Source organism: Boleophthalmus pectinirostris, unplaced genomic scaffold (genome assembly GCF_026225935.1).
Source record: "Boleophthalmus pectinirostris isolate CB_2022bp ecotype Guang Dong unplaced genomic scaffold, ASM2622593v1 HiC_scaffold_9, whole genome shotgun sequence".
Classification (NCBI taxonomy): domain Eukaryota; kingdom Metazoa; phylum Chordata; class Actinopteri; order Gobiiformes; family Gobiidae; genus Boleophthalmus; species Boleophthalmus pectinirostris.
Genome location: NW_026571541.1, coordinates 35559553 through 35580668, shown reverse-complemented (window position 1 = coordinate 35580668; position 21116 = coordinate 35559553). Strand labels below are relative to the sequence as shown.

Here is a 21116-nt window from a genome sequence, read left to right as displayed (position 1 = left end):
GAAATTATCACTGGTGTTACAACCTGGCACAATGCATCTCTCCTGTTAAGGTTAATGTAAAAATTGTGTGCTGTCCCTGTATCAAAAAAAATAAATAAATAAAAAATGCATTGCACATGGTTCCCCTGCTCATGAAAATCCTGGAAAAGTCACAGAATTTTGTAAATTCAAGGAAAGTTTTGGAGAAGTCATGGAATTTTAGTATCTCTTTCACACAACTACGGTGTTCTGTTAAGTTCTCATTAGGCCTTTTGTTCAAAAGAGACGACAATAAATGCACTGACAGTATTTTGAATGTTAAAAAACTATAATCCCAAACCATAAGGTGAATGGAAAGGGTTAACATTAAAACTGCACAGTTATTGAAGCACTTTAAATATTGGCTCAAAACTCATCTTTTCTGCTTGCTAACAGCACGTTGCTGTTATTCTTATTTTTATTGTCATCATTATTACTCTGGTTAATTTGCCTATTACCTGTTTTATTTCACTATTCAGCACTTTTGATAAGTTTTGCTGTTTTAAATGTGCTCCGTGATACAAATAAATTAGATTTGATTTTGATTTCGTATTAAGCCATAAATGTCTGATCAATTCTACACATGTAGGTGCCATAAAGTCATGAAAAATTCACTTTAGGTCAGGAAAAAGTCATGGAATAATCTTGAAATGTTGTCAGTGAAAAAGAGTGAGAACCCTGATTGCATAATATTCCCTCTTTAAGGCTAAGAGTTATTATAAAGTGGTAAGAATAATGTGTGAAGAATCCCTCACTTGTCCAGGTAGAATCCATGACGAGGAGAAAATTCAGTTTGCTCATGAGCTGCGAAACGTCTTTAACCAAACTAACTTTTGTCCAGTCGACAAACTAAATTTTCTCCTCGCCATGGTACAAATAATGCTTACTGCAGCGCCTTCTTACTCGTGTGTCTCGCTCATGGCTTGTGGTCTCCAGAGGAAGTGTGGCCGGGGTTCCTCTCTGAAGGCGCAGATGGAGCCTGGTTCCTCCTTCAGCTCGGGAAACTTGCAGAACTCCTCCTGATCGGTCGGACTGGGACTGTGCACGAGAACTGCGTACATCACTTTCTGTTTGTACAGGACGGTGTTCCACACTCGCATCACCGGCTTCTGACCCCCACAAAACTGAAAACAGCAGGGACATGTTCAGATTAAAGGTACACTATGGAACTGTTCAAACACCTGCTTGTCTCCATGGAGATGTTGTAGCTTTGTCCAGAATGTTCAGCAGTTAGTTCAGCATTAGACTTATTTGTTTCTGTGGAGAAAATGAAGTGATGCAGAGACTTACGAGATTTACAATTTTAAGTTCTCATGAAGCAGAGTACAATAATCAAATAAGCAAAATGAAAACATGAAAGTTATATGGAATCACATCACATTTGCTGTGCATGTCCAACCAGAAAGTAAAAAGATAAATCTCACCAAAACTTAAAAACTAGACAAAACTAGGCAAGATTTTTGGAAAATCTTCAATAAAATGATGTCAACTATGTTTTAGTGCATTGTTTCCCAAAGGCTTGATGACTTGATCGCGATCCTCATGTAGGTCGTAAGATATTTTTTTGGGGGTCGCCTTGTCATGATCTGCATCTACAGTAGGTCTGTGATATACAGTTCTGACACATGAGAACTAGTGAGTCAGTGAATCCTATCTCATTCACTCACTTAGGGCAGGCGCCCTGAAATGAGTGTTCCTGCAGCTAAAGTTGAGAAATGCTTGGTTGCCCAAAAAGAAGAGATAAATCAACAAAGGTCAGAGCACTTCAGGATACTTATGGATCCTTTTTATTTATTTATTCTTCAATGTTTTTCATTGTTTAAAACTTGAGTAATACTAATTGTTCAGAGACACAATCACTCAGTCAACCATAAAATATCTTCATTAATGTTCAAAAATGCTCAAATCCACTTTTATTTTGTGATTTATGAATAATGTCTATTGACTTGGGTTGTGAAGGTTTGTGACTTTTAAAACAGTCTCCCAAAAAAAGTTTGTGAAACACTGTTTTAGTGAAATGAGTCATATGCACTTTGAAGTAATACAGTATAAATAATATCACCTCCCACCTTTTCTCTCTCTCTCTGTCTGTCTGAATACTTCTCCTGTAGACCACAGATTCACCTGTTGGCTGTACTTGTCCAGGACGTCCTGCAGGGGGAACGTGAAGCAGAATGAGCCCAGTCTGGAGCTGGAGCTGAAGGCAGGAGAAGTGGCAAAGGTCTTCAGGACTCCACTCCCATCTGCACGCAAAACAAACATCCACTTTTTATAACTTTCCACCATGATATAACTTTGTTCCCTCATCCAAGACATGTCTGAAGAGCTTTAAATTTGTTTTCTATGCATGTTTGATAGATGTGTAACGGTTCATGTATTTGTGCCGAACTATTTTGGTACAGGATGTTCGGTTTTTGCAGGGCTGTGCACGAGGGACTTCACACAATTTCTGTGTGTTAACATTCCTCCACTACATGTGCAGCTACACAGAGGCTCGACTCTTTAATATTCACGAGGGAACTCATCTGTGATTGGGGCAGTGTTTCCCGCAGCGCTTTATAGTTACAGCAGCCACCTTCACAACAAAATGCCCCCTGCCTTGACTCCCTCAACCATGTGAATCCTGCAAAACTACAGTCGTCGCATCGCGATCCTCACTTTCACCTTTTGTCGACACAGAATCCCCCCCCTCCCAAATCTGCCCCATACCCTCGACCTCTGTCTGTAGTGAAAGTGTATTTTCAGCCGCTGGGGACATTGTAGCTGCAGCAGATCTGCTCTTTCTTCAGACAATGTGGCCAAGTTGTTTTTTTGGGACAAAAATCTGAAGACTGAGTAAAAGTTCATGCTGGAACTGTTAGTGCTGCATTTTACTTTTTGAAAAGTTTTGTTTACTGTTTAACAAGGAATTTATTTTTTATAATATTTCATACATTTGTTGCTTATTTGAGAATATTTTATTTAACTTATCGGTATTACCAAGCAGCACTTTGCATTTATTTTATTTTCCCGTTTGTATAATGTTAAAACTAAGTGCTGGTTTAATAAAAACACAAATGGTTTTGTATTTTGTTCCCATTCTGAACAGAAAATGAACCGAACCGTGACCTCAAAACCGAAGTACATACCGAACTGCGATTTTTGTGTACTGTTCTACCTCTAATGTTGAGTAATCTAATGATCTCTCCCGGGTCCTATTCAAACTCAGTTAGGTAAGTAGATGTCCTGGTTAAATTTAAATAACTTTACAGACTTTTTTCCCTCTTTTTTTCCTTCTCCTTGCACAATCATCTCTGGTCATGTGACAGTTTACAGTAAACATGTGAAATTGCACATCAGTGTCTGCGTACACACTGGTTTATCAGTGTGTTTGACTTTGGCTCTATATAAAAATGTGACCATTTACCATGTGACCAAAATACTGAAAATATATTGTAAATTTGCACATTAACACATTTACAGAGACTAAAAATATTGACTAAACGACTCAAAACCTCCAGTACTCACAGTCTCCCTGACCCTCTGTTGTCCCTCTGCTGGTGGGTGGGTGGTACTGCTCCTCTGTGCCATCTGAGTGGACGATGGTCATGGGTCTGTCCTCTGCTTCCTTCAGCTCAGCTCTGCTCACGGTCAGGCTGAACCACACCACTCTCTTTCCCCTGTACCCTGGGCTCCTGAAGCCAGAATCATTCAGGATACCGAAGATCCCCGTCTGGTCCGTGCAGTGGCTCAAATGGGCCACGTGAAGCTCAGGTCGGGGGTAAGAGGGGACCTTGATGTGGAGGTAGTTACTATATCCATTTTGAGGGTCAGACTTCAGCTGCTGTACAGACAAGTGCTGTGCAGGGTAGATAGTTTCCATGGTTCACTGACACAGCACAGTGTTTGTACATGTGTAATAAACCTAGTAAGTTCACACCCACAAAGCACAAAGTCCACCCACATAATCTTTATCTAATCAAATAATGAGAAAGAGTAGTGTTCCATATCACAATAAATACACTTATAAAACCATTATAGTACTTTAAAAACTTTACAGCCGGGCAAAGGGCTGTAAACAAACAGAATAAACAAGGACAGTCACAAAGTCACAATAGACTCTGTTCACGCTCATGTCATAAGCCAGGAAGACGTTTGGAAAGATGCAATTACCACTCATGGATCTACGTTACAACTTCCCAGGCCCAATAGTCCGATGAGGTTCATTAGGTCTTCTGATAATTTATGTTATTAGGTTCTTTTTTCAGACCAAGGGTTTGTTTTCATACCTGACAGTCCCGGACCTGGATCAGTCCTGGTTCAGTCCGTACATGGTGCAAAAGTTCGGCATCACAGTTACGGAAGTCACATCAACGAGAAATGTCCGTTATCCGTTTTTTCCATTCTTCATTTAAACACAAAATCCAAAACTGAAAAAAAAAAATAAAAAAATCTGTTATCTGTTTTTTCATTTTGGTTTTGGAGACAAATAACGAAGAAAACTGTTGTTTTTTTCGTTTTCTTATTTTTGGTTTTATATTGAAAAACTAATGAACGAATGACACACAGATTTAGTGTCTGCAGTTGTAATACATGTTCGTTTTCCTGTTCTTTGTGGTGCTGTGCACAAACTAACCACTTCCCCTCTGGTGTCTGATTCACACACTGCAGACTTACACACAGACTGCTCATGGACTCTTTATGACCTGCACCACTTGAAGAAGAAAAAGAAGAAGAAACTGTCTGGTGTCACGATGTTTCCTTAATTCTCACCATTTGCACAGTAATAGGAGAAATTCTACAGTAAAAAGTACACACTAAGGACCTGGCTCCACTGCACGCGTCAGCGTTTACGCACGTAACCTCACAAAACCACAGCCGTTCATCAACGCAAAGGCAGCTTCATCAGCAGCTGCAGCAGGACGTACACGTGCGACACTGACTCTGTGTTTGTCAATGGAAAAGACAATCAAACTTGACTGGGCGAGTTTAGTCGCTTGTATCAGGGCCACAGTGAAACTAACAGCTGAACAGACTTGTATTTACCTTCTGCACAGACTCACCACAACAAACATGAGGATTTCAAAAGTAAATTTTAAAGCACTAATTAACAGTCTTTGTGGAGCTGGGCTCTTTCATACGACACAGGAGTATTTTTTGGTTTATTTTACTAAATTATTTTGTTACAGCTACAGTTTTGTTGTTTATTCAGAGGAAGGAAACTCGTTTATGCGACACATTTGACATTTTCACTGATTTGAGGATTAAAATGTTTGTGTTTCATATGAACTTTACACAAGAAATATATCGTATTGAATCAAACGCTCACTGTATCGAGATATGTATCGTATCGTGGCCTGTGTATCGAAGTATAGACGCATCAAGAATCTGGGACGTCCGGTCATTGCGCAATTCATACTGGGAAGGATTTTCTGAAAAAGTGAGCATCAAACCTCCATGTTTGATGTGTCTATTGACAAAGTCGATCTTTTCAAGTCTTTTGAACCATATCACTTTTGTTTCTGGTTCTGATATTGTCATATTTTAGTTTTGGGATTCGGACGTCGTGATTGTGTGGTTGTTGGATCCTAACAGCGGAAAACGGCTTGAGAAATGTGTTTGCGAACTCCATAACTGCAAAAGGGAATCAGATGTGTGTGACTCAAACCTCCGTTCAAACTGTTTCTCTTCCCAACGGAATTGAAAAATAGTGAAAGGCGAAGGCTATGGGCAGGATTGATCCACAGAAAGAACCAAAAAGGAAAACTTTCTCTGCCTAAATCATTCCGAGAACATTTTGTATGTGGAGCGACATTAAAACAAAATCCCGATCTGTCGCTCAACCTCGGTTACGAATTTAAAAAGTCAACACCAAAGTGAAAGGCTCCAACTGTTCACCAAGAAACACCTTCCACTGCAAAGAGACCAAGACGTGATGTTGCTGTAAAACCACAAGAACAAGAAAGTGCAGCTCAGTCTGTTTGTCTTCTGCTCCTCTCCATTAACAAAACGGGATCCTGCTTTGTTGTCGCTCCACATACAAAATGTTCGCTGCAAACTCGGGATGATTTAGGCAGTCAAATGTTTCCTTTTTGGTTCTTCCTGTGGATCAATCCTGCCCATCACCTTCACCTTTCACTATTTTTCAATTCCGTTGGGAAGAGAAACAGTTTGAACAGAGGTTTGAGTCACACACATCTGATTCCCTTTTGCATTTATGGAGTTCGCAAACACATTTCTCGAGCCGTTTTCCGCTGTTAGGATCCAACAACCACATGATTACGATGTCCGAATCCCAAAACTAAAATATGACAATATCAGAACCAGAAACAAAAGTGATATGGTTCAAAAGACTTGAAACGATCGACATTGTCAGTAGACGCATCCCACTGGGAAAACAAACATGGCGATTTGATGCTCACTTTTTTCGGAAAATCCTTCCCAGTATGAATTGCGTGATGACTGGAAGTCCGAGATTCTTGATGCGTCTATTACAGGTGGTTTTATAGCTCAAAAAACACTAAAAAACAGGCACGTAACTTGGTCTGGTTTGGTCTCCGTGAAGATAGAAAGGTTTAATGCCATACTGCGGAACAGTCCAGACAAAGAAATATCACGTCCAGGGCGAAAAGCCACCAGAAAAGTTACACAATGCACCTTTAAATATGAGATTTAAAGATGGTGTATTCTGAAATTCTCTTAAATGCAATAACATCTCCATGGAAAAAAAACCCCAAAACAAAACATTTGACGGACTCTCCACCAGAAAAGTTACACAATGCACTTTTAAAAAGGGACAGTTCAGGATTTTTGACATAAATCTGTGTGTCATCCCTGTGAGCAGTGTCGTGCATCCACACTGACTTACCCCCGACAGCGTCCGGTGAACCGAGATACTGGCCGTTTTCGGTGCTGACGAAAGTAGTCCGGCAAGTTGGCTGGGGACAGTAAAATAAAGCGTTTTTCTTCTCAAAACAATATGTGTTCAAAAGAGTGATACATTTGCATCACAAAACCATCGTCGCCAAAAAAGTCAGACCTCATTATCGCTTGGCACTATTTTCTTTCCGTTCGTATCACTGCGCCTGGTTCACTTTGTTTACTGCTCGGAATGTTCGCGACAACATGTCTGATTACGACACCGACAATAAAGACTTTGCCTTTGCCACAAAGCCAAGGGGAGATCTTTATGAACCTGAATATACTGATGCCGAATTTCACCAGATGGAGTTAGAACGAGCAGAGAGAGAAGAGAGACAGAGAAGTGGCACAAGTTGAAGCTGGAGCCGCGAGAGACCGAGTGAGCGACAATCACCATCACGTCATTTATAAACTTGTACACAGTGAACGTAGAGTCTACACTGACTAATAGATAAGATAATCCTTTATTGTCTCCCATGGGAGAAATTTGTCTTGGGACAGGGGGTCACATGCTTTATCAAAAAACAGGACAACACAACACAAAGCAGCACATAAACAAACACCATAAAACAAAGTAAATATGAGACCAGTATGACCACGAGTGATGCACCAACAGGACCCTTAAATTATCCTTAACAGGCAAACCCTTGCATTCTTCTGTTCTATTAATTATTGCACATTCCCTACACCTATGTGCAGATTTAATTATTGCACATTCCCTAAGCCTATGTGCAGTTTTAGTTATTATTGCACATTCCCTTAGCCTATGTGCAGATTTAATTATTGCACATTCCTTAAGCCTATGTCTAGCTTTAATTGCACAATCCCTAAGCCTTTTATAATTATTTTTTAACTGCATTATCTGAGTTTAGCAGTTTAACAGCTAGTGGCACAAAAGAATAATAGAAACATGGAATCATCCACACGTCCACGTAGCTGCTGCCAATAGTGTACGAGACATTTACAATAGTAATAACAGTCGACTTATAAAGTTACGTTTGTAGAAGTTTCACTGGTGATATGACACTGAGTGATTTACAGCTGATTCTTGAGTCTGTTCTCTTGTCACAGCGGCACTTCTTCGTTCTTACCTGGTTTGGTTTCCACATTGAAGCTTTAAGGCAAGAAGCCAAAGTTTCCTCAGCGCAAAGTCTGTGACAGGAAAACGGTGACGTGTGTGTGGAGATTCAGCCAGATTTTTGTTGTTACAGCCTGGATAATCAAAAGTTCGCACCATTTTTTAGATATATTCTTATGTATCTTATACAAGCTTATATACTTATGGCTCTAGCTCTCATGTTAGCTCTCTCACGTCGCGGTGGTCTGCGCACGTAAACACTGCCGAACAACTGAAGAAACAGATGGATTTGTGCGCGCAGTGATACAAACAGAAAGAAAATAGTGCCAAGCGATTATGAGGTCTGACTTTTTTGGAGACGATGGTTTTGTGATGCAAATGTATCACTCTTTTGAACACATATTGTTTTGAGAAGAAAAACGCTTTATTTTACTGTCCCCAGCCAACTTGCCGAACTACTTTCGTCAGCACCGAAAACGGCCAGTATCTCGGTTCACCGGACGCTGTCGGGGGTAAGTCAGTGTGGATGCACGACACTGCTCACGGGGATGACACACAGATTTATGTCAAAAATCCCGAACTATCCCTTTAAATAAGATGAATCGTGAAAAGCCGTGTGTTGCGGTGCGCGGTCCACACTTTGAGACCCTCTTGTGTATAATGACACACTTTTCCAGTTTAATGTAATGAATCAAATAAGGCAGTCGGACTCATCAGCGCCGCAGTAAATGTGGTTTTAGACAAAGGCTGAATTAGCTCTATTAAGTAGAATGGCTCTGGGGCTAATGGTGCGTTTGAGTGTTGCTCGTTCACCATCACAAAGTTGTCCAACAAAAATAAAAAATAGACTTTAAACGCAACACAGTCTCATCAGAGGACAATAGAGGGCAGGGAAGCGTCGGGCGATTAAAGGTGCATTGTGTAACTTTTCCGGTGGAGAGTTCGTCAAATGTTTTTCTTCATGGAGATACAGCGTTATTACTTTGTCTGCAGTGTTGGGGAGTAACAGATTACATGTAATCAGAGTACAAATTATGAGTAACTATATTCAGTTACAGTTACTGTTTCAGTGAGTGGTAATTGGATTACAGTTACTTTGTATTTTCCTGTTTTCACATTTTGGGCTATATCCTTTTTTTTTTTTTTTTTTTTTTTGGTAATTCCTCTCATTGGCGGAAACTAAACCAGGTCTAAAACCAGGTCTAAACCAGGACTAAAAACAGGACTAAACCAGGTCTAAACTAGATCTAAAGCAGGACTAAACTAGGTCTAAAACCAGGTCTAAACTACATCTAAACCAGGTCTAAAATAGGACTAAAACCAGGTCTAAACTAGATCTAAAGCAGGACTAAACTAGGTCTAAAACCAGATCTAAACCATGTCTAAAATAGGTCTAAAACCAGGTCTAAAACCAGGTCTAAACCAGGACTAAAAACAGGACTAAACTAGGTCTAAACTAGATCTAAAGCAGGACTAAACCAGGTCTAAAACCAGGTCTAAACTAGATCTAAACCAGGTCTAAAATAGGACTAAAACCAGGTCTAAACCAGGTCTAAACTAGATCTAAAGCAGGACTAAACTAGGTCTAAACCAGGTCTAAACTAGATCTAAACCATGTCTAAAATAGGACTAAAACCAGGTCTAAACCAGGACTAAAAATGGGAATAAACCAGGTCTAAACCAGCTCTAATCCAGGTCTAAACTAGATCTAAACCATGTCTAAAATAGGACTAAAACCAGGTCTAAAAATGGGAATAAACCAGGTCTAAACCAGCTCTAAACCAGGACTAATCCAGGTCTAAACTAGATCTAAACCATGTCTAAAATAGGACTAAAACCAGGTCTAAAACCAGGTCTAAACCAGGTCTAAACTAGACCTAAACCAGGACTAAATCATGCTGCGTGGACCGTGTCTCGTCTTCTATCAATAATATTTTTAATCTGGTTCAGTAAAGTCTGGACTTTTTATTTTCTTTTAGCAGATAAAACTTCTTATGTTACGATTTCCTCGTCTTTGCTTCTCTACAGCAAATCAAGTAATCCAAAGTATTCAGATTACATTACTCACTTTAAGTAACTTAATGGATTCCGTTACAAACTACATTTTGGGGTGTGTAATCTGTAATCTGTAGGGGATTACATTTTAAAAGTCACCTTCCCAACACTGTTTGTCTGGAATGTTTCACAGTAAAGCATTAAACCTTTCTAGACCAAACTCTCTCTCTCTGGAGCGATGATTGACAGCCGACCGACAGTCACAATAATCCAGCACGGCGCAGACCGGTTGACCATTTGATGAACGTTCCAGCAGAAGTTACACAGTTCACTGTTAAAGGCTCTATACCTGATTTTTACCGTCTTAAAATGTGAAAAACAGAACAGAAAAACAGTTTACAGTGGTTCAATGTCATTCTTCACTTACTTTATTCATTCAGAGCGTCCCAGTTACTCACCACAATGAGATTAGCACTTTTTGTGATTTTCAGAGGCACAACAATGCTTATAACCACTAGTATGCAAATAGCGCATCAGCATTACAAGACAGTTTGTGGGTGGAGGTGCCATTTACTTAGTCTACGGTGAAATCTGATGTTTTTGTGAGGTTGTTCACATTTCCTTTTAAAAGCGACTTGTATGTGACTCCAGTGTGAACATTAAACGGCCCAAAAGTGTCCCACATGTGACACTTGAGACACGATGACGTCAACCGCAGCGAGCGTCTCTGTGTTTACAGAAGTTGTCCAAACATGGACGCAGCATCGAGCACCTGGAGATTTTAAAGTTCCTCTTGTACCGGAGCCACAACATGAACAACTTACTTGTTTTAAGGAGGAGATTGAGAAGGACGAGGTTTTTGGTTGTGGTGTTTTGTGGGGCAGCGGCAGCGACGTCCGTTGAAAGGAACGTGTGGATGTGGAGACGGAGCCAAGAGTGGTGAGTGGTGATGTGCTTCACTTCAGTCACACCGAGTTCATTAACAATTTTCACCTACTTCAGCGCAGAATAGTGACGTTTGTGTCTTGTTGATAACGTGTAGGTGGATGAATGCACTTTGGCCGTTCAGACTGAAGTCACATGTCAAAAGATCAGATATGTATCAGTTTCAGGAGCACATATCCAAGTGTCCTGGGTCACATTTGAAAAAAATCGTATCTGTGTTGTTCAGACTGTCATTAAAAGATCAGACACAGGTCACATAGGTCAAAAAATCGGATTTGGGTCACTTCAGGCTGCAGTCTGAATGTAGCCTTAGTGCCTCCATTCAATTTAATTTCTCTCCAGTGACTAGGTCAGGAATCAGAATACACTAGATGGTTTGCCGATCAGAGAAGAGCTGTGAAGCCCTGACGTCAAACTGGTCGCGTCTGTCTGGGTCACTGTTGTGGAACAGCACAACAATAAACAAAGCCGTCGAGATGGATGAAGACGAAGACAGATTATTGTCAACGATTCCCGAGATCGAGGATTTAAAGCCCGAACAAAGAGAAAATACCTAGAAAAACAGGCATTCTGACTGTGAGCGGGGTCGCTTCTCCACAGATATGACCTGTATATTTTTCCTCGGCTGGATTTTTTTCTTATTTTGCTTTTAAAACTCCCCCTTTTACCTCCTAATGACATGTTACACATTCAAATGTATAACATGTCAGAAATCCTAATCCAAATCCTAATGCTTATTATTTGTTGTTTTATTTTAGCCTAATTCATCAGTCGGTTTCACTTCCTGGAAACCATCTGACCTCGCAGCATTAGGATTCGTTCACTCGACAGTAGGCAGGTACATTTTTTATTTAACCAGTCACTGTTATTTGGTCGTGACGTATGTAATGCGCCAAATCCCGTCGGAAGAAGGACAATAACATCTTTCCCCTTGATAAAATTCACCAAACATTCTCTTTGTTCCGACTTTAAATCCTCGATCTCGGGAATCATTGACAACACAGAATGTCTGTCTCTTCGCTGATTGGCTGGTGCCCGAACTCGCACTTCCGGGGTTTTTGCGAACCATTTAGTATATTCTGATTCCTGACCTAGTCGCTGGAGAGAAATGAAATTGAGCAGAGGCACTAGGTGACGCCAGACTGCCTAGTTTTATTTATTATTATTTGGAAATAAATGCAAAAAAGAATATGAAATTAAAACTGGCAAGCGGCGTCGAACTGCCCTCGCCGAGTGCACGCCGCGCCCGCAAATGCAGTGCCCGCAAACGGTGCGCCTGGCCAACGCCATGCCGCGCCCACAAACAGAAAGATGACATAGTGCGCCTTTAAATGTTCTTTGCGCCCCCTGCTGGCCAACCATGAAAAATGCCCATGTCAGTGATATGTTTTTGAAGTCAAATGTCAAAAACTTTGAAACAGAGTGGACATAAGCGCTCGGATCAGGCCATTTCCTTTTCTTTTCTCCAGACACGGTGGGACATGGCGGTGCCCGTAGATGCCGGTGTCTGCGCTCGTCACGTAAAAACCTCAAATAAAAAAATCTAATAAATCTGTAATAAATTCAAATGTCCTGGCCGTAGTTGATCCTAAAGAGGCCGTTACAGACACGACTTTGACCCAAAAATTTGAATGTATAACACGTCATTTAAAGCAAAATAAGAAAAAAATCCAGCTGCGGAAAAACGTACAGGTCAGATCTGCGGAGAGGCGACCCCGCTCACAGTCAGAACGCCTGTTTTTCTCGGTATTTTCGAGCTGTAAAACCACCTGTAATTGAATAAATGTAAAGTCCACTTCTATTTTAGACCCATTTACACAGATAATCAGTAGAAAAAAAACTGATTTTGGTGTTTTAGTGGCTCTTTAACAAACACACACATCTGCAGGTGCTTTTGCGATGAGGAAACAACATTATAACGCAGATTAAAAAACATAATATTGGTCCCTTTAAATATTATTGGCCTGTGGAATGTTGTGATGTCATCTGAAACGCAGTAATTAAGATAGAAAATGGCCGCGGGTTTGTGTCCTGGGCTGAAGTAAATGACACGGAGTCCTAATGTCTCTGTTACAGCGAGGGGGGAGGAGGTAATTATAACGTTCATTAGTGTAATGAGAAAGCCGGCGTTTAGTAAGTCTTCATCAGTAACGGCGTCCAATACAAAACAGTCGCTGCATCACACGGCTCAGAGCAAATGGTTCGCAACTTTACAAAACTGCAAACTAACTAAAGACGCGCCGTGGAACTTTTCGGCTGGGGGGGGGGGTCCGTCACCTGTTTTGGCCTAGAATGTTCCACAGTGTGACATTAAACAGCTCTGCTTTACGTTTATTCAATTACAGGTGGTTTTAGACAGTACTGTGAAACAAGGGAATTATGTCTATGTGAAAAAAAAAAAACAAAACAAAACATTTGACGGATAAAGTCACACAGTGCATCTTTAAATATGAGACTTAAAGGTGGTGTATTCTGAAATTCTTAGGTCTAAACCAGGATTAAACCAGATCTAAACTGAGTCTAAACCAGGCCTAAACCAGGTCTAAACCAAGTCCAAACCAGGATTAAACCAGATCTAAACTGGGTCTAAACCAGGCCTAAAACAGGCCAAAACCAGGTCTAAACCAGGTCTAAACCAGTACTAACCTAGATCTAAACCAGGTCTAACCCAGGATTAAACCAGATCTAAACTGGGTCTAAACCAGGCCTAAACCAGGTCTAAACCAAGTCCAAACCAGGTTTAAACCAGATCTAAACTGGGTCTAAACCAGGCCTAAAACAGGCCAAAACCAGGTCTAAACCAGGTCTAACCCAGGATTAAACCAGATCTAAACTGGGTCTAAACCAGGCCTAAACCAAGTCCAAACCAGGTTTAAACCAGATCTAAACTGGGTCTAAACCAGGCCTAAAACAGGCCAAAACCAGGTCTAAACCAGTACTAACCTAGATCTAAACCAGGTCTAACCTAGGACTAAACCAAGTCCAAACCAGGATTAAACCAGATCTAAACTGGGTCTAAACCAGGTCTAAACCAAGTCCAAACCAGGATTAAACCATATCTAAACTGGGTCTAAACCAGGCCAAAACCAGGTCTAAACCAGTACTAACCTAGATCTAAACCAGGTCTAACCTAGGACTAAACCAGGTCTAAACCAGGACTAAATCAGGTCTGAACCAGGACTAAACCAGGACTAAACCAGGTCCAAACCAGATCTAAACTGGGTCTAAACCAGGCCAAAACCAGGTCTAAACCAGTACTAACCTAGATCTAAACCAGGTCTAACCTAGGACTAAACCAGGACTAAATCAGGTCTAAACCACTAAATCAGGTCTGAACCAGGACTGAACCAGGATTAAACCAGATCTAAACTGGGCCTAAACCAGGCCTAAACCAGGCCTAAACCAGGTCTAAACCAGGTCCAAACCAGGTCCAAACCAGGTCCAAACCAGGTCCAAACCAGGTCCAAACCAGGTCCAAACCAGGTCCAAACCAGGTCTAAACCAGGTCTAAACCAGGTCTAAACCAGGGTCTAAACCAGGTCCAAACCAGTCCAAACCAGTCCAAACCAGGTCCAAACCAGGTCTAAAACCAGGTCTAAACCAGGTCCAAACCAGGTCCAAACCAGGTCCAAACCAGGTCCAAACCAGTCTAAACCAGGTCTAAACCAGGTAAACCAGTCCAAACCAGTCCAACTCCAAACCAGGTCTAAACCAGGTCCAAAACCAGGTCCAAACCAGTCCAAACCAGGTCCAAACCAGGTCCCAAACCAGGTAAACCAGGTCCAAACCAGGTCCAAACCAGGTAAACCAGGTCCAAACCAGGTCAAACCAGGTCTAAACCAGGTCCAAACCAGGCCAAACCAGTCCAAACCAGGTCTAAACCAGGTCTAAACCAGTATCACGCGGTAAATTGGACTCAAATGCAGCACAAGTACTCAGGCAAACAGAAAGTGTCCTATAACAGGAAATGTTAATAATGACAACTCAGACTGGAAATATAACAGAGGAATATAAGATATTAAATGTGAACAAAAATATCTTCCAAGACTGGGAATACACCAGTAAAAAACACACTGGGAGGAAACTCAGGAACAGGGACAACAAACAGGGAAACTCAGAATTGCGGAAGTCACAAACAGATCAGATTCAGGAAACACAGGGTTTTCAGATTTCGGGTTTTCAGGAGCTTGAATGTCTGTCTTAACAGGTTGACAATCTGGCAAAGACTGAGGGAGCAGAGGGAGAATATATATAGACTGGGCCTGGGCTGATTCACAGAATGAGGAGCAGCTGTAGGGAAAGGAGGGAGGTGGCAAAAGGAGGACCGGAACAGACTCAGAAATGGAACTGGACTAAACCAGGTCTAAACCAGGTCTGAACCAGGACTAAACTGGGCTTAAACCAGTACTAAACTAGATCTAAACCAGGTCTAAACTAGGTCTAAACCAGGACTAAACCAGGTCTGAACCAGGACTAAACCAGGACTAAACCAGGACTAAACCAAGTCCAAACCAGGATTAAACCAGATCTAAACTGGGTCTAAACCAGGCCTAAACCAGGTCTAAAACAGACCAAAACCAGGTCTAAACCAGGACTAAACTGGGCCTAAACCAGTACTAAACTAGATCTAAACCAGGTCTAAACTAGGTCTAAACCAGGACTAAACCAGGTCTAAACCAGGTCTGAACCAGGACTAAATCAGGTCTGAACCAGGTCTAAACCAGGTCTGAACCAGGTCTGAACCAGGACTAAACCAGGTCTAAACCAGGTCTGAACCAGGTCTGAACCAGGACTAAACCAGGACTAAACCAGGTCTAAACCAGGTCTAAACCAGGTCTGAACCAAGTCCAAAACAGGATTAAACCAGATCTAAACTGGGTCTAAACCAGGCCTAAACCAGGTCTAAAACAGACCAAAACCAGGTCTAAACCAGGCCTAAACTAGATCTAAACCAGGTCTAAACTAGGTCTAAACCAGGACTAAACCAGGTCCGAACCAGGTCTGAACCAGGTCCAAACCAAGTCTAAACCAGGTCCAAACCAGATCCAAACCAAGTCTAAACCAGGTCCAAACCAAGTCTAAACCAGGTCCAAACAAATAAATAACATGTCCAGGGAGAAAAGCCACTGGAAAAGTTACATGATGCACCTTTAAATATGAGAATTAAAGGTGGTGTTTTCTGAAATTCTCTTAAAAGGGCCTGTACCCGATTTCCCCCCATGTATTTGAGTAAACCATATTTTGCCCCAGTACAGATATGTTGTATAAGCAGATCTTGAGGTCAAAGTAAATTCTCTGTGTAACGTGTTTTATTCTCGCCAAAGTATTTCTGAATTACCGCATTTTTGGATTATAAGTCGCACTTTTTTTCATGATTTGGGTGGAACTGCGACTTATACGCAGCCGAAAACGATAATCAAGTCACTGGATGGATCGTCAAAGTCCATCCTGTCGGGATTCAGAAAGACCAGAATAATTCTAACTGGAACTGATGCTGAGTCTGACGACAGCGACACAGAAGAGGAAGCGGCGCTCTGTTTACCAACGTTTAGATCTCGGAGTTGCTCAGAAGTGACACCGAGGATGAAGAATTGAATGGATTTAGTGATTTGTTAAACTTGTTCTGTTCTGTTGTTTATGTTATAGTTTATCTGAAGAACTGTTCATATGTGACGTTAACAGTCTGTTGTTCTCTGTTCTATTGTTTTTACTAGAACTTGACTTTTAAGATGAAATGGTTCCTGGTTTCTGATTTTTAAAAGTGCGACTTACATGTGTTTTTTTCTTTCTTCATTATGTATTTTTTGGCTGGTGCAAAAAATGTGGTAAATGAATTGCGCTTAGTAACTAAAATCTGATTAAATGCCATTGCACATGTGTCATTTTGATGCGTAACTTGCGCACTAATAAATGGATAATGGTTTATGTTTAATCTAACTGCACCCTGTGAGAATAGAGTGTATATATATATATGAGATTAATATTATCAAAGCTGAAGCAAATGTTATTGTTAGGAGCTTCTGCTGTAAAACGGGAACTGCCTAAATGCTGAAGTGAGATTCGTTGTGTGTGTCTGAGGTCACAGTTGTGGTTGAACATGTGGTATCTTGTGGAGCAGAGTGCAACCATCTACCGCAGGATCAGACGAAGGTAACGTTGTACAAATGTTAAGCATAGCGTACACTTTTGACCCATACGACGAGTAAATAAAAAGCTGACACCAAGGGAGAGACTAAGGCTACGTTCAGACTGCAGGGCTTAACGCTCAATTCAGATTTTTTTGTGAAATCCGATGTTTTTTCGAGGTCCTTCACATTTCCAATTAAATGTGACTTGTATGTGACTCCAGTGTGAACATTAAACGGCTCGAAAGTGTCCCACATGTGACACTGGAGACACGACGACGTCAACCGCAGCGAGCGTCTCTGTGTTTACAGAAGTTGTCCAAACATGGACGCAGCATCGAGCACCTGGAGATTTTAAAGTTCCTCTCGTACCGGAGCCAGAACATGAACAACTTACTTGTTTTAAGGAGGAGATTGAGAAGGAGAAGGACGAGGTTTTTGGTCGTGGTGTTTTGTGGGGCAGCGGCAGCGACGTCCGTTGAAAGGAACGTGTGGATGTGGAGACGGAGCCAAGAGTGATGAGTGGTGATGTGCTTCACTTCAGTGACACAGAGTTCATTAACAATTTTCGCCAACTTCAGTGCAGAATAGTGACGTTTGTGGCTTGTTGATAACGTGTAGGTGGATGAATGCACTTTGTCCGTTCACACTGAAGTCACATGTCAAAAGATCAGATATGAATCGGTTTCAGGAGCACATATCCAAGTGTCCTGGGTCACATTTGAAAAAATCTGATCTGTGTCGCTCAGACTGTCATTAAAAGATCTGACGGACTGAACCAGGACTGATACCAGGTCCGGGACCAGATCAGGACCAGACTGGGACCAGACTGAGACTGGGACCAGACTGGGACAAGACTGGGACGAGACCGGGACCAGACTGGGACCAGGCCGAGACTGAGACCAGACTGGAGACCAGAGCGGGACCAGAGCGGCCTCCGATCTTTGACTCCGAGCCTCCGCAGGGTCCGAGCCCCAGCTTCAAGCTCCGGCCCTGTACTGGGCTCTGAGCCTTCGGTCTGGTCCCCGTCTGGTCCCTGTCTAGTACCGGCCTGGTCTCGGTCTCAGTCCCGGTCTGGTCCCGGACCTGGATCAGTCCTGGTTCAGTCCGTATGCAGCGCAAAAGTCCGACATCACAGTCACTGAAGTCACGTAAACAGGAAACGGTTGTTATCCATTTTTTTTCATTCGTCATTGAAACACAAAATCGAAAACTGAAAAAAACTAATCGTTATCTGTTTTTTCATTTTGGTTTTGGAGACATAATGAAGAAAATTGTTGTTTTTTCGTTTTCTTATTTTTGGTTTTATATTGAAAAACGAATGAACGAATGATACACGGATTCATTTTGTTCAGGTCTTTATAATGTTTATAATGTTTCCTCATCACAGACTGACCTGAGGTTGTGTTTTGTTTTCTTTCATTCACACATTTAACACACAAAACCTGCATATTTAGGCTGAGTTCTTCTCTCAAACATAAACTGATCGATTGATTAATAATAAAGAGTGACTCAGACGTGTGTGGATGAAACAAAAACACAACTCCAGGTCTGTTTTTGATGAGATAACAACATTATAACAAGACTTAAATCTCACAAGAGTCCATTTTGTGTAATATAAGACGTTTAAAATCTTACATACAGATCTTGGGGGAGAAACTGAACCAGGGACCTCGTTGTAAATGGGATGACCTCTGCGTTTGTCCTCCGTCTCGTCCCCGTGTGTCTCCCCGATCGAGCGGAGAGGCTTGTTGACATGTGACAGTTCTGACAGTGAGTGAGCGAGCGTCTCTGTGAAAACCACGTCTCTGCTCCACACTGTGTCTAAAAAAACACAACCAGAATCTGCAAGAGAAGAGAAACGGAGACATTATTATAAACAATAAATCCATCTTGTACGTCTTTTCTATTTTTGTTATTTTTAATTTGCAAAGTCACAGTACGTATGCATATATTTTTTCCTCATATAACATTTATATCAAACCAAGAAAAATAAATAGTAATAAAAAAAATAAATAAATAATGGCAAAAGAAGAAATTCAAATTGCTTCTTCAGTTCTGGTCAGACGCTGGTGGACACTTCCTTATATCTGTCTGCAGGGAGGAGCTAACTACACTGAAACTACTCTGAAACTAACACACCTGCATGTTTACAGTTTCTGTTTGTAGCTCGACCTACTCAACTGCACCGAGTTTGGGGTCATATTAACGGAATCATTCAGGCCCATAATGGAGTTTTCGCACCTCTGCACCTGACCCGGCTCTCCAGACGATGTCGAAGGCCTCCATTTCTGTTCAAGGAGGGATTGTGGGGAGTTAAAAATAGCCTCTTTAACTCAGTGGCGGATTTATCCATTTGGGAGCCCGGGGCAAAACTATATATATATGTGTGTGTGTGTGTGTTTCTCGCCTTCCACGGTGGTTGGTCTCTCACCCTCATCCAGCTCGGGTCGTCTACCAGAGTCTTTGCTGTTCCTTGTTCTGCACTTTTCTGGACTGAGATGTTCTGTTCTTTTTCCTGGAATCTGTTGTCGTCTCTTCCAGTTTGAAGGTCACAGCCCCGAGTGTCCGATCACCACAGGCACCACTGATGTCTTCACTTTCCAGACCTTCTCCAGCTCCTCCTTGAGCCCCTGGTGTTTCTCTAGTTTCTCGTGTTCCTTTTTCCTGATGTTACCATCTCTTGGTGTTGTGATGTTCCACCACCGCGGCTCTGCTCTGTTTCTTCTCCACCACCACTATGTCGGGTTGGTCCATCACCATCCTGTCCTTCTGTATCTGAAGTCCCACAGGATCTTGGCTCGGTCGTTCTCCACAACCTTTGGAGATGTTTCTTACCTTGACTGGGACCAGACTGAGACTGGGACCAGACTTGGAAAAGACTGGGACCAGAGCGGGACCAGAGCGGGACCAGAGCGGCCTCCGATCTTTGACTCCGAGCCTCCGCAGGGTCCGAGCCCCAGCTTCAAGCTCCGGCCCTGTACTGGGCTCTGAGCCTTCGGTCTGGTCCCCGTCTGGTCCCTGTCTAGTACCGGCCTGGTCTCGGTCTCAGTCCCGGTCTGGTCCCGGACCTGGATCAGTCCTGGTTCAGTCCGTATGCAGTGCAAAAGTCCGACATCACAGTCACTGAAGTCACGTAAACAGGAAACGGTTGTTATCCATTTTTTTTCATTCGTCATTGAAACACAAAATCGAAAACTGAAAAAACTAATCGTTATCTGTTTTTTTCATTTTGGTTTTGGAGACATAATGAAGAAAATTGTTGTTTTTTCGTTTTATTATTTTTGGTTTTATATTGAAAAACGAATGAACGAATGATACACGGATTCATTTTGTTCAGGTCTTCATAATGTTTATAATGTTTATAATGTTACCTTGGGGTCTCCAGCCTGTACTCTGCACAGATGTTTCTGTACACTCTGCCCGACCTCTTGGTTCTGTCGCTCCATGTTTGTTTCCCTGCAGCATCTTACACCTGCAGTTCTGTGCTGGACTGTGTCAGGAGCCTCTTTGTACAGTCTACACCAGGCATGTCCAAACTATGACCCGGGGGCCAAATGCAGCCCTCAGACAATTTTTTCTTGGCCCTCAAACTTCCAGGTGAATTGGCCCAAATTACCTTGCATCAATTAAAACATATTTTTTACTGCAACTTTTTTGAAAATCTACCTTGAAAAAGCTAATATTTCTTATTTATTGTGTGGTTTTAAGGATCGTAACATGAATAAAGGACTGATGGTTCATTCTAACGTGTTAAAGGTTGTATGGAGGATTTTTTTTTTGTTTCAAATTGTCAGTGAAAGATTAAAATACCATTACAGAGACGCAGCAGCTTTGTAATTATGATGACCAAAAAAAAAAAGAACGAAAATCTATCAACTGTGGACGTAGTGAGGCCAGATAAACATCAGCCAATAGAAAACGAGGCTCCCTCATTTTCTATTGGCTGTTAGATTGTCAATCAAACTCCCTAGTATAACTGACTCGTCGGAGCGCGGGGATTACGTGGTTTACGCAGCGGTTCTTAGAGGCATTTTCGAACTGTCGCTTCCTCG

At 41.8% G+C, this 21116-nt stretch overlaps 1 protein-coding gene across 1 annotated transcript in view; it reads right to left on the bottom strand.

Annotated features, from left to right (window-relative positions):
• LOC129412622 (uncharacterized) overlaps positions 1-3880 on the bottom strand; it is a 6417-nt gene extending 2537 nt beyond the window's left edge. Inside the window, exons 1-3 of the mRNA XM_055166717.1 lie at positions 3526-3880; positions 2143-2261; positions 922-1142 (exon numbers count right to left, since the gene is read on the bottom strand). Coding sequence (XP_055022692.1) covers positions 922-1142; positions 2143-2261; positions 3526-3880 — 695 coding nt within the window. The remainder of the gene's footprint in view (positions 1-921; positions 1143-2142; positions 2262-3525) is intronic.
• Positions 3881-21116: the final 17236 nt, after the last annotated feature.